Source organism: Leucopleurus acutus, assembly GCF_964270905.1.
Source record: "Leucopleurus acutus genome assembly, chromosome: 2".
Taxonomy (NCBI): Eukaryota; Metazoa; Chordata; class Mammalia; order Artiodactyla; family Delphinidae; genus Leucopleurus; species Leucopleurus acutus.
The window spans coordinates 193,223,598-193,236,154 of record NC_139143.1 but is presented as its reverse complement, the minus strand read 5'-3'; the positions used below and the strand labels follow the sequence as shown (position 1 = coordinate 193,236,154).

Below are 12,557 nucleotides of genomic sequence, written 5' to 3'. Positions count from 1 at the left end.
CCCTGCGTCACATCTGCCCCTAGCTCCAGCCTCACACCTCAGCCTCTGCCCCACACAAAGCCCCTGCCGTTGGTAAGGAGGGACCCTGCCCCCTTTCTCCTAGGAGGCCCTATGATTGGGCCTGAGGCTGGGCTGAGATGGGCCGAGATGGCTGGGGGGACTGCACAGGGGTTCCAGTCAGATTCTGAGTGGACGCCCCCTGTCTGACCCCACCTTGTTCACAGGCTGGGCCCATGAGAGATCAATGGGGAGCCACCGAGAGGAGGGGCTCCTATGTCAGCTAAGCCAGCTGGACCAAGACGCAGATGGGCTCGGGCAGGGCCCAGGGAGGGGCAGAAAAGCCACCAGCTGGGCCAGAGCCTCTGACCACCCACTCTGCCCGCAGAGCTGGACGATGCTGACACTGCCAGGCCCCGGGCCGCCCTCCTGGAGAAGCACCCGCTGGAGGGGGAGAAGCAGCGGCCCGGCACCGGGCAGGGCCCCTTCTTCTACATCGGAGGCACCAACGGGGCCGCAATGTGAGTGGGGCCTCAGGCTGGGTCCAGCCCCACCGCCTGCAGGCCCCGGCCCAGCCTCGCTCCGCGGCCCACAATCCCGCGGCCCCCAGGTCACCGCCGCCCCTCGCCCCTGCAGAATCAGCTCCTATTGCAAAAGCAAGGGCTGGCAGCGCATCCAGGACAGCCGGCGGGAAGACTACAAGCTCAAGTGGTGCGAGGTCAAGTGCAGGGACACCTACTGCAGCTTCCGGGAAGGTAGGGGCGGGGCCGGGCTCAGCGGGCGGCCCTCCACGCGCGCATGCGCGCTCGCACGCTGCCCGGGCTCTGTCGCGCCAGGTGAGCAGCTGCTGTACCAGCTCCCCAACAGCCAGCTCCTTACCACCAAGATCGGGCTTCTCAGCGCCCTGAGGGAGCACGCGCGTGTCCTCAGCAAGACCAGCAAGCTGGCCCCCTGCGCACAGGCCAAGTGAGAATGCCCTGGCCCCCCACCCCGGCGGCGCACCCCGCACCCGACGCGTCAATCGCTGCTCCTGACCGCCCTCCACCAAGTCGGTCCGCCTACCCGCCTTCCCACCGACCCAGCCGCGTACCACCCATCCGTCTCCACCCCCAATACCGGCCACCATTCCAGCCACCCAGCCCACGGCCCCCCAGCGGTCCTCACACGCTCACCACAGAGCCGCCCACTGGTGTCCTGCATTCAGTCACCACTGCCTACCACACCCACTGCCGTCCACTGCACACCCATTCCTGCCCCTTGGCCCGCCCCTCCCCCCGGAGCCGTGCCCGACCCACTCGATGTGCCCACTCCTCTTCCACTCACTTGCCCGGCCATTCACACGTCTGCCCGCCCATCCAAACAACCACCTACCATCTGCCTCCCTCGTCCACCCCCCACCAGGCAGGCAGCCACCCACCCACTACCTGGTCATCCGCGACACCACCCAATTCTGTCAGCATTTCTGGTCCAACCCCCTCCAGGCATCCGTCTACCCACCAGACCACTTGCCCATCCACCTACTTCCATCCAAAATCCACTTATCCACACACCACCAGTCTACCGCCAAGCCCCCACCCACTCCCCACCTCTCGACGCCCCCATCCATTCTCCACACACTGAGCAGCCACTCAGGCCAGGTCCTGTGTCCTCCTGGGGTACAGATCTGGAAAGGACACGACACCCGCCCCAGAAGAGCTCATGTGCAGCAGCTCAGGACACCTTGGGCCACAGAGGTAGATTCCCCAGCCATTCTGCCCTCAACTGAAGGATGGCCTGGTGCTCGGTGAAAGGGGTTACAGGGCATCCCAGGACCGGGGATCCATGCCGACCGCTCATTGCATGCTGGGCACTGGCCCAGCCTGGAGACCCAGCTCTGAACTGACCACTCCCGAAGGCCCGAGAGCAGCAGGGGGAAGAGCAGGGAGGTGGGAGGGGTTGGGAGGTGGGTGAGGCAGCCTGCAGAGAAGCCAGGTGTGCAGAGCCGGAAAAGCGTGCTCCTGGCCAGGGAACAGAAGGTGCAAAGGTTCTGCAGAGGAAAGAGCTGGGGGCCGGGGGTGGGGGTGTGTTTCAGAGGAAACCAAAGAGGACAGGAGTGCCTGGAGCCCAGCGCAGCTTCCTAGCAGACACTCTCCCTCCAGCCTACCCCAGGTCAGACCCCCAGAATGGCTGACCAAGCTGGGGGAGGGGGACAACCCTCCCAGTGTCTTCCCCACCTCCCTGCTTCCCCAGCGTCCTGAAAATGGAAGACTTTTTCCCAGAGACCTACCGTCTGGACATCAGGGACGAAAGAGAGGCTTTCTTTACCCTCTTTGATGGTGAGAGGCCCCTGGACGCCAGGCCCGCTCTGGGGAGACCGGTGCAGGGCTGGACCAAGGTGGGAGCGAGATTAGGGCGGGGCCAAGGCCCTGGCGAGGCCGAGGTGGGGCGTGGTCAGGGAGTGGAAGGGTGGAGCCAGGGTGGGTGAGGTCAGGGCTGGTGCTGAGTAGATGCGGGGTGGGGGGGGGGTCATGGCCGGACCTTAGTGGAGGCCAAAGCCTGCAGGGGCGGGGCCGTGGCTGGGAGCGGTCAGGGCGGGGCGGGGCGGGGCGGGGCGGGGCTGGGGCCAAGGCGGGGCGAGGCAGGGATGGGCGGGGCGAGGCAGGGATGGGCGGGGCGAGGCAGGCTCCCTGGCTCGGGCAGCTCTCTCCGCAGAAACCCAGATGTGGATCTGCAAGCCCACCGCCTCCAACCAGGGCAAAGGCATCTTTCTGCTCCGGAACCAGGAGGAAGTCGCCGCCCTCCAAGCCAAGACCCAGAGCATCGAGGACGACCCCATCTACCGCAAGATGCCCTTCCGGGCGCCTCAGGCGCGGGTCGTGCAGAGGTTTTGCGCGTGGGCACCCCGAGGGGCGTTGGCCAGGTGGGGCTGACCCAGGCCCGCTGGTGCCTGTGAGGCTCGTGGGCGTCGCGGGGCCCACAGAGGAGTCCTTGGCGGTGGAAGGCTGCGGTGCCCCCAGCTGGGCCCCTGTGTAGCCAGAAGAGGTGGGGTTTTCACATCCAGTCAGGATCTCAGAGGATATACCCTCCCCCCCCCCCAAACACAGGAGGCTCCTGGATGGTGTGGGGCAGGGAGGGCTTGGTCAGCTTGTGCCCCAGCCTGGGTCCTGCACCCTCTGACCTGCAGGGAGCCCGGCTTCTCCCCCATCCCCCACGCATCCAGCTGCAGCCTTCAGGCCCACAGGCAGAGCCGACCACCCCGCCTTGCTCCCTCTGCCTCTGGGAGGGGTCCAGACCCTCAGCCTCACACCAGGGGGCACAGTCGAGCCTGAGAAAGGTCCCTTCGGACTTGCCTATCTGCCAGTGTGGACCTCACTCCTGCCGCAACTGCTGTCTGCCACCCCAAGCAGCTGCTCCCAGCCGCTGGGTCTCTAGACCTACAGCTCTCTCCACTGGGATGTCCCCTCCCTGCCTCTCCAAAGCCACCTGCCCTTCAAGGCCCAAGGTCACCCCTCCCTCCTTCTCCAGGCAGTCTTCCCAGCCCATAGGGCCCAGTGTGCTTCTGCCTCCCAGGCTTCTAGCGAGGGCTGCGCCCTGGGGTGCCCCAGACACACACCAGTGGGCTGAGCTCTAGGGGCCAGGCCCTCCTTCCCAATTCCCTGATGTGTTCAGGCTCGGAAATGTCCCCTGACCAGTGGACACTGCGCCCAGCCAGGGTAGGGGACCCACAGCTCACACCTGAGACAGGTAGCAGGGGTGCTGAGGAACTGGCAGGCCCAGGTGGGGGCACGGGCCAGGCTAACCACGCCTCCCCAGGTACATCCAGAACCCGCTGCTGCTGGATGGGAAGAAGTTCGACGTGCGCTCCTACCTGCTCATCGCCTGCACCATGCCCTACATGGTCTTCTTCGGCCACGGCTACGCTCGCCTCACCCTTGGCCTTTATGATCCCCATTCCAGCGACCTCTGTGGCCATTTAACCAACCAGGTAAATGCCCCACACAGGTGAGGGCCCTCCCTGCAGCCTTGGACAAAAATCACTGCTCAAGAATGGGAAAAGAATCCAACTGTAGACATGGCCCAAACCCCGAGGTGGCCTGGGCTGCCCCTGCCTGCAGCCAGCACTGCCTCTCACCTTCAGCCTCCGCTGGGCATCCTGGTGAACAGACTGAGAGCCGTGGCCCCGACCCCCAGCTCAGCTCCCTCTGGGTGTGGGTCAGGCCCAGCAGGGGTGGGGGCCAAGGGCAAGGGCCTCCGTGAGGACCTCAGTTCAGGGATGCTGTGGGCAGAGGTCTCTGTGGAAGGGTCTCAAAGGGAGGTGTCTGGGCAGTGGCCCTCCAGGAGGATCTGGGGGTACTTCTCAGGGGCAGGAGGTGCTGGGGCAGGGGCTCGGTGTCCCGAAGGAGCGGGACCCCTGTGGGGTCTCTGGTGGCCGCGTCGGGGTGAGGCTCTTGTCAGGGCCCCCCGTGCGGGCCGGGCCTCCAGGCGCTGCCCTGCCTCCCAGTTCATGCAGAAGAAGAGCCCCCTGTACCTGCTGCTCAAGGACGACACGGTGTGGAGCATGGAGCACCTTAACCGCCACATCAACGACAAGTTCCGCAAGGCCAAGCGCCTCCCCCGGGACTGGGTCTTCACCACCTTCGCGGTGCGTGCGCGCCCCGCCCACACGGCGTTGGGAGGGGCCGGGGGTCGGGACCGTCAGTCCCTGGGTGGGGCTGCCGTTGGGCTTGCGCGCAGCGGTGGGTTCCAGGGACCCTCTCCTCTCCCTCTTTCTGAAACAGATCATTCACACGACACAAAAGTCACTCTGTGAAAGTACAGCTCAGTGGTTTTTGGTGGATTCTCAGAGTTGCAGGATGGTCACCACTCTAATTCCAGAACACAGTCACCTCCGCAGAAAGAAACTCGGTACCCACTGCCCTTCCCAGCCCCTGGCAACTGCTAATCCACTTCCCGTCCCCATGCATTTCCCTGTTCTGGACATTTCATGTCAATGGAATCACATGATATGTGGGTTTTCCTGGCTTCTTTCACTGAGCATAACATTTTCAAGATTCCCTTCGTTTCTTTTTATGACTGAAAACTATTTCATTGTATAAATGGACCACGATTTATTTGGATAAACATTCGTCAGTTGATAGACGTTTGGGTTGTTTTTACTTTTTGTCTATTATGAGTAATGCTGCTATGAATATTCATGAACAGATGTTTTCAGTTCTCTTGGGTATAGGTCTAGGAAGGGAACTGCATGGTCGTAGGGTAACTCATGTTGAACTTTTTGAGGAACTGCCAAACCATTTTCCACAGTGGCTACAAGGTTTCCCATTCCCACCAGCAATGTATGATGGTTCCAATTTCTCTATATCCTTGCCAACACTTGGTATTTTTCTTTTTTTGTTTAATAGTCATCCAGTGGGTGTAAAGTGGTATCTCATTGTGGAGTTGATTTGCATTTTCCTAATGATAATGATATTGAGCATCTTTTTACGTATTTGTCGGCCATTTTTGTATCTTCTTTAGAAAAACTTCTGTTTAGATCCTTTGTTCACTCTTCCTTCTTAGGCTGTAGAGCTCTTTATATATTCTGAATGCTAGACCCTTATCAGATGTGTGATTTGCAAATATTTTCTCCCATTCTGTGATTTCTCTTTTCACTTTCTTGATAATATCCTTTGTTTGTTTTGTTTTGTTTTGTTTTGGCCGGGCCCCTCAGCTTGAGGGGTCTTAGTTCCCCGACCAGGGATTGAACCCCCTGCAATGGAAGTGCAGAGTCCTAACCACTGGACTGCCAGGGAATTCCCCATAATGTCCTTTTTTGCATAGATTTTTATGAAGTCCAATTTATCGATTTTTTCCTTTGGTTATTCATGCTTTGATGTCGTGTCTAAGAATCCATTGCCATTTCCAAGGTTGTAAAGATTTACATTATGTTTTCTTCTAAAAGTTTTATAGTTTTAGCTTGTTTTGAGTTAGTTATTGTGTAATGGTGGGAGGTAAGGGTGCAACTTCAGCTTTTTGCATGTGGCTCTCCTGTTGTCCCAGGACCATTTGTCAGAGAGACTGTTCTTGGCGCACTTTTGGAAATCAATTGACCAGATATGTATGTGTTTCTCCCTGGACTCTCAATTCTATTTCATTGGTGTGTATGTCTATCCTTAAGCCAGCGCCACGCCGTTTCGGTTGCTGTAGCTTCATTCTCTTAATGTGCTGTATTACAGAAATTGATTATCAGGTGTTGAATCACCCTTGCATTTCCGGGATAAATCTCACTCAGGTGTAGCATATTGTCCTTTAAACGTGCTGCTGGACTGGGTTTTAGTACTTCACTGAGGATTTATGTGTCTACCCTCATAAGTAATATGGTCCACAGCATTATTTGCTTGTATGTCTGTCTGATTTTGGACATGTTCCCTTCTCTTCTATTTTTGGAGAGTGTGTGAAGAGTTAGTGTTAATTCTTTAAATATATTTGGAAGGATTCACCAGTGAGGCTACCTTATTGTGGACTTTTCCTTTGTGGGAAGAATTGTTATTTTTTTAATTATTACTAACTCAACCTTTATTTGTTAGAGGTTATTCAGATTATCTATTCCTTCTTGGGTCAGACTTATTAGTTTGTCTTTCTAAGAATTTCTCCACTTCTCCTAAGTTGTCTAATTTGTTTCGAATACAGGTACTCATGGTATTTTATGAACAATTGTAATCGTTTTCATAATCATTTTCATCTCTATGTAAGTCTTTCTTTCTTGATTTTAGTAATTTGAGTCTTTTCTCCCCTTTATCTTGTTCAATTTAGCTAAAGGTTTGTCAGTTTTGTTGATCTTTTCAAAGAGCCAGCTTTTGGTTTCATTGATTTTCTCTGTTGCTTTCTATTCTCTATTCCATTAATATCCACTCTAATCTTTATTATTTCCCTCCTTCTTGCTTTGGGTTTAGTTTTGTTTTGCTGTGGTTTGGGTTTTTTGTTCGTTTTTTGTTTTTTGTTTGTTTGTTTTTCTTCTAGTTTCTTAAGGTTGAAGTTTGGGTTATTGATTTGATTTGAGATCTTTCTTCCTGTTTAATGTAGGTGTTTACAGCCATAAATTTCCCTGTGAGCACTGCTTTCACTGCATCCCATAAGATTTTGTGTGTTCTGTTTTCATTTGTTGCTTGTGTGTTAATTTCCACATATTTGTGAATGTTCTAATTTTCTTTCTCTTATTGATTTCTAATTTCATTCCATTGTGGTCAGAAAACATACTTTGTATGATTTCAACCCTTTAAAAAGTATTGGGGGCTTCCCTGGTGGCGCAGTGATTGAGAGTCCGCCTGCCAATGCAGGGGACACAAGTTCGTGCCCCCGTCCAGGAAGATCCCACGTGCCGCGGAGCAGCTGGGCCCGTGAGCCATGGCTGCTGAGCCTGAGCGTCTGGAGCCTGTGGTCCACAATGGGAGAGGCCACAACAGTGAGAGGACCACGTACCGCAAAAAAAAAAAAAAAGTATTGAAACTTGTTTTATGTTCTAACACATTGTCTATCCTGAAAAATGTTCCACACACACTTGAAAAGAATGTATATTCTACTGTTGGGTGGAGTGTTCTATAGATATCTTTTAGGTCTAGTTGGTTTATAGTGTTGTTCAAGTCTTCTATTTACTTGTTGATCTTCTGTCTAGTTGTTCTATCATTGAAAATGGGATACTGAAGTCTCCAACTATTATTACTGAATTGTCTATTTCTCCTTTCAATTCTGTCAGTTTTTGCTTCATGCATTTTTAGGCTCTGTTGTTAAGTATATGTATGTTTATGATTATTACATATTCTTGACTTATTAGAAAATGTCCTCTTTTTTCTTAATGTCCCCAATTTTTGTCTTAAACTCTATTTTATCTGCTATCAGTATAGATATTCTAGCTCTCTTTTGGTTACTGTTTGCCTGATATATATATATTTTTAATTTTATTTATTTATTTATTTTTGGCTGTGTTTGGTCTTGGTTGCTGTGCACGGGCTTTCTCTAGTTGTGGTGAGCGGGGGCTACTCTTCGTTGCCGTGCACAGGCTTCTCATTGCAGTGGCTTCTCTTGTTGCAGAGCATGGGCTCTAGGCACATGGGCTTCGGTAGTCATGGCATGCAGGCTCAGTAGTTGTGGCTCAGGGGCTCTAGAGCTCAGGCTCTGTAGTTGTGGTGCATAAGTTTAGTTGCTCCGCGGCTTGTGAGATCTTGCCAGACCAGGGCTTGAGCCTGTGTCCCCTGCATTAGCAGGCAGATTCTTAACCACTGCGCTACCAGGGAAGCCCTGATATATCTTTTTTTTATCCTTTTACTTTCAACCTATCTGTGTCTTTGAATCTCAAGTGAGTCTCATAGATAGTGTATGGGGGGGAGGGGAATGCATCCTGACAATCTCTTTTAATTGGAAAGCTTACTCCATTTATATTTAATATAATTACTGATAAGTTAGGATTTACATCTTCTATTTTGCTATTTCTTTTTTTTTGAATTTTATGTATTTTTTTATACAGCAGGTTCTTATTAGTCATCCATTTTATACATATTAGTGTGTACATGTCAATCCCAATCTCCCCATTCATCCCACCACCACCACCCGTGCCACTTTCTCCCCTTGGTGTCCATACGTTTGTTCTCTACATCTGTGTCTTTATTTCTGCCCTGCAAACCGGTTCATCTGTACCATTTTTCTAGGTGCCACATATATGCGTTAATATACAATATTTATTTTTCTCTTTCTGACTTACTTTACTCTGTATGACACACTGTAGGTCCATCCACCTCACTACAAATAACTCAATTTCATGTCTTTTTACGGCTGAGTAATATTCCATTGTATATATGTGCCACATCTTCTTTATCCGTTCATCTGTTGATGGACATTTCCATGGTTTTTAATGAGAACTGGTTGTTGGTCTTATCGAGGAGCCTTTATGATGAGTCGCTTCTCTGTGCTGATTTCAACATCGTCTGTTTGTCTTTGGAAAGTTTGCTTATGCTGTGGTGGATCTTTTTGAGTTTATCCTCCTTGCAGCTCACTGGCCTTCCTGAACGTGTAGATTACTTTTCATCAAATGTGAGAAGTCCCACTGCCATTATTTCTTTAGATATTCTTCCTGACTCTTCCTCTGCCCTCTTTCTGGATCTCCTTATGCATTTTGGTCTGCTTGACGGTGTCCCACGGGTCTCTGTAGCTTCATTCCTTTGACTTTCTGTTCCTTAGACTAGATAATATCAATTGATCTATCTTTGAACAACTCCAATGGACTGTTGAACCCCTGTAGTGCTTTTTTATTTCAGTTCCTATAATTTTCAACTCCAGAATTTCTATTCAGCTCCCTTTTATAATTTCTATCTCTTCACTGGCATTCTCTATTTGGTAAGACATTGTTCTTGTATTTTCCTTTAGTTCAAGTGAGGTCTGCCATGGAACCATCAGACACATCACAACAAATGACTCCAATTCTTTGCCAGACGGGTCTATTCTGCTATCTCCAGTACCAAGAACACAGGCTTTTTTCAAGGCACTGAGCTGGGATGCCAGGGATAAAGTCAGGGCAAGTTAAAATGCTACAAAGCTTGCTGTTCTTACCAAGATTTAAGATTTTACTTGAGTAAACACTCTTCGTGTTGCTGGGCGCCTTTGGTTAATTTCCAGCATTTTGCGAAGGTTAACTCTGACAAATTTGGCCAGTTTGGGCTGTTTTTATGTTGCCTCTCTTGAACCTGCTCAGCAAAGCTTCTCCCTGTTGTTTCGCTGAAATGCTCACTGGAGTGACCTCTATGCTGTCAAACCCAGGGGTCAGTCCAGCCCTCTTCTCCCTGACCTGTCAGCCAACTTTGGACACAGCTCCTCACTCCCCATGGCTTCCAGGACCTCGTCCACCCCCCCTCCGCCCCCTGTGCTGGCCCCTTGGCTCCGCACTGCTGCTCAGGAGGCCCAGGGCTCAGCCTGGCTCTACTCTTTATCTGCTGTACCCACTGATATCTACTCTTTGTCTTTATCAGACATCGCCTGACTTTAAATTCCATCTATGTGCTCAAGACCCCACATTGAAACATCCGGCCCTGACCCCTCCCCTGAACTTGAACCCTGGCTCCCAGCACCCCATCTGTAGGCTCACAGATGTCTCAGACTCCATGGGCCTCCTCTCCTTCTCCGCTGATGCGGGCTCCATCCTCCCAGAGCCTCAGACCAGATACCTAGGGATAACCCTGCATTCCTCTTTTCACAGCTCACCATCCTTTCATCAATCAACCAGGCTGGCTCTACCCCAGCACAGACCCAGCATCCATTCCACCACCTCGGCTTACACAAGCCACCCATATTTCTCACTGGATCTTTGCAACGGGGCCCTTCAGTCTCTCTCAGCATAGCAGCCAGAGGACCCTATTAGAGCACGGGTCAGATATGCCCTCCTATGCTCCACCCTCCAACAGCTCTGACCTCAGGGTGAAAGGCAAGGTCTTCCCATGTCCCCGAGATGTGACTGGTGCCACTCTGGTCTCATCTCCCACTGCCCTCCTAGCTCACTCGAGCCACAGCAGCCTCACTCTGTTCCTCCAACACCTTGGGCGTGCTCCCACTTACAGCCTTTGCTCTACCCAGGTGTCCCATCCCCACCCCACAGTTCTCCCTTTCAGTCTTCACCCATTGCTCACTCTCTGGCCCACCCAGATCAGACGCCTTTCCACACCACCCAGAACGCCCCACCTCTCACCCTGCTTCATCTTCTCCATCAGCATGTATGGCTTCATGTGCTGTGCAGAGTGCATAACGATTTACACATCACAACTGTTGTCTCTCTCTCCTACGAGTGAGCTGCTCAAGGGCAGAGACTCCTCGTAAGCTCTCTCTACTCTCGACCCCAGTACCTGCCACGCAATAGGAGGTCCACACGTTCGTGAAATGAGTAAAATGAGAGTGAAGGAGTTTCTGGCTGTGAGCCTGTGACCCTGAGAATGTGAAAGTGCAGGCACTGGTGGGAGCGCAGGTGAGGGGTGGGAATGTGGCTGTTCAGGCCCGGAGGGTGTAATCAGGGCCCACAGGTGACATCCTGTCTCCACCCCCCCCACCCTACCCACAGAAGCGGATGCAGCAGATCATGGCCCACTGCTTCCTGTCTGTCAAATCCAAGCTCAAGTGCAAGCTGGGCTACTTTGACCTCATTGGTTGTGACTTCTTGATTGATGAAAACTTCAAGGTGCTGCTGAGGCGTCCCGGGGTGGGGTGGGGTGGGCGGGGCCCAGCATGCAGCTGCAGGAGGCAGGGGCCCTCTGTGCACACCCTGACCACTCAGGCGGGCCCCTGGAGCAGGCAGTTATGCACCCTCCCTAGCCCTGGGGGTGGTGTGTCCACAAGGCTTCGCTCTTCCTGCAGCTGGGGCAGCCCCCAAGGCCAGACTCTCAGACCCTCAGAGTCTTAGCCCCTTGGGCAAATGGGGGAGTGAGGCCATGGGAAAGAAGTGACCTGCCCGGTCACCGGGCTTAATGGGGACCAGGGCCTCAGCCTCCTGCTGGCCAAGTGGTAGGGAGGCAGGTATGCTGAGCAGTGTTGGGCCCAGGTGTGGCTGCTGGAGATGAACTCCAACCCTGCCCTGCACACCAACTGTGAAGTCCTGAAAGAGGTGATTCCAGGCGTGGTCACGGAGACCCTGGGTGAGGCCCCTACCCAGCCCCCAGGACCCTCAAACCGACCCCTCTGCCTGCCCAACCTCTCCCCAAGTTCAGACATCCACAGACCTAGCTCTCCAGCCCCCGAAAGGCTGCATGGCAACCCCACCCTCTGCTCAGGCCCCCACCTCCCAGCCAAGGTGATGCCCGCCCACGCCTCACCCCAACCCCTGGCCCATCCCTCAGCCCCGTAAACTCCAGCCCCTGGAACGCCATGCCGGGGAGGCTGGGTGCCCGCCCCTCCCTTCCCCCCACGCCTCCCCCGCCCCAGCCGGGCTCACCCCCAACTCCTCCCCAGACCTGGCACTCGAGACCTTCCAGAAGAGGCTGCGCGGCCAGAAGATGCTGCCGCTGCTGTCCCAGCGCCACTTCGTGCTCCTGCACAACGGCGAGGCAGACCTGTGGCCGCGCCCCGGGAGCTCCCGCAGCGTCCCCCGCCCGCCGTCGCCGCCGCCCGCCGCGTCCCCTGCTCTCCGCGCCGCCGGCAGGCCGGGCGCGCGCAGGCCCGCACCACGCCGGGGCCCCAGCGGCGCGCCCGGGCGGCCCTCCTCCGCACAGCGGCGCCCCCGGCCTCCGACCCCCGGCCCCGACGGCGCCCAGGGCGGGGACCCCGAGGCCCCGGGCGGCGGGGAGCCGGCGCGGGAGCCTTCCCCGGGGTCGTCGGAGGAGGAGCGCAAGAACGCGGGCCACCGGCGCCCTCGCGGGGGCCTATAAAAGCTGCTTTTTTGTTACAAACGCGACCTCTGCAGCTGGTCCGCGGGTTCCCCGCACACCGGGCCCCGAGACCCCCTCCGGCAGCCTCCCTGCGCCCCGTGAGCCGCTACTCCACTGCTGGGGCCCGTCCCTGGGGGGACACGAGGGTCGAGGGATGGGGGTGTCTGCCCGGCAGGAAAGGGAGATGAGGCCCCCCGTGCCCCTGAC

General features: G+C 54.7%; 1 protein-coding gene across 1 annotated transcript; it reads left to right on the top strand.

Annotated features, from left to right (window-relative positions):
* Positions 1–229: 229 nt before the first annotated feature.
* TTLL10 (tubulin tyrosine ligase like 10) lies at positions 230–12,350 on the top strand (the record flags this gene model as incomplete). Its single annotated transcript, XM_082860401.1, has 12 exons — positions 230–305; positions 386–518; positions 634–752; positions 834–963; positions 1,659–1,730; positions 2,227–2,312; positions 2,689–2,860; positions 3,790–3,961; positions 4,478–4,618; positions 11,051–11,167; positions 11,528–11,621; positions 11,935–12,350. The coding sequence occupies exons 1-12, from the start codon at positions 245–247 to the stop codon at positions 12,348–12,350; spliced, it is 1,713 nt and encodes a 570-aa protein (XP_082716527.1). The 5' UTR covers positions 230–244.
* Positions 12,351–12,557: the final 207 nt, after the last annotated feature.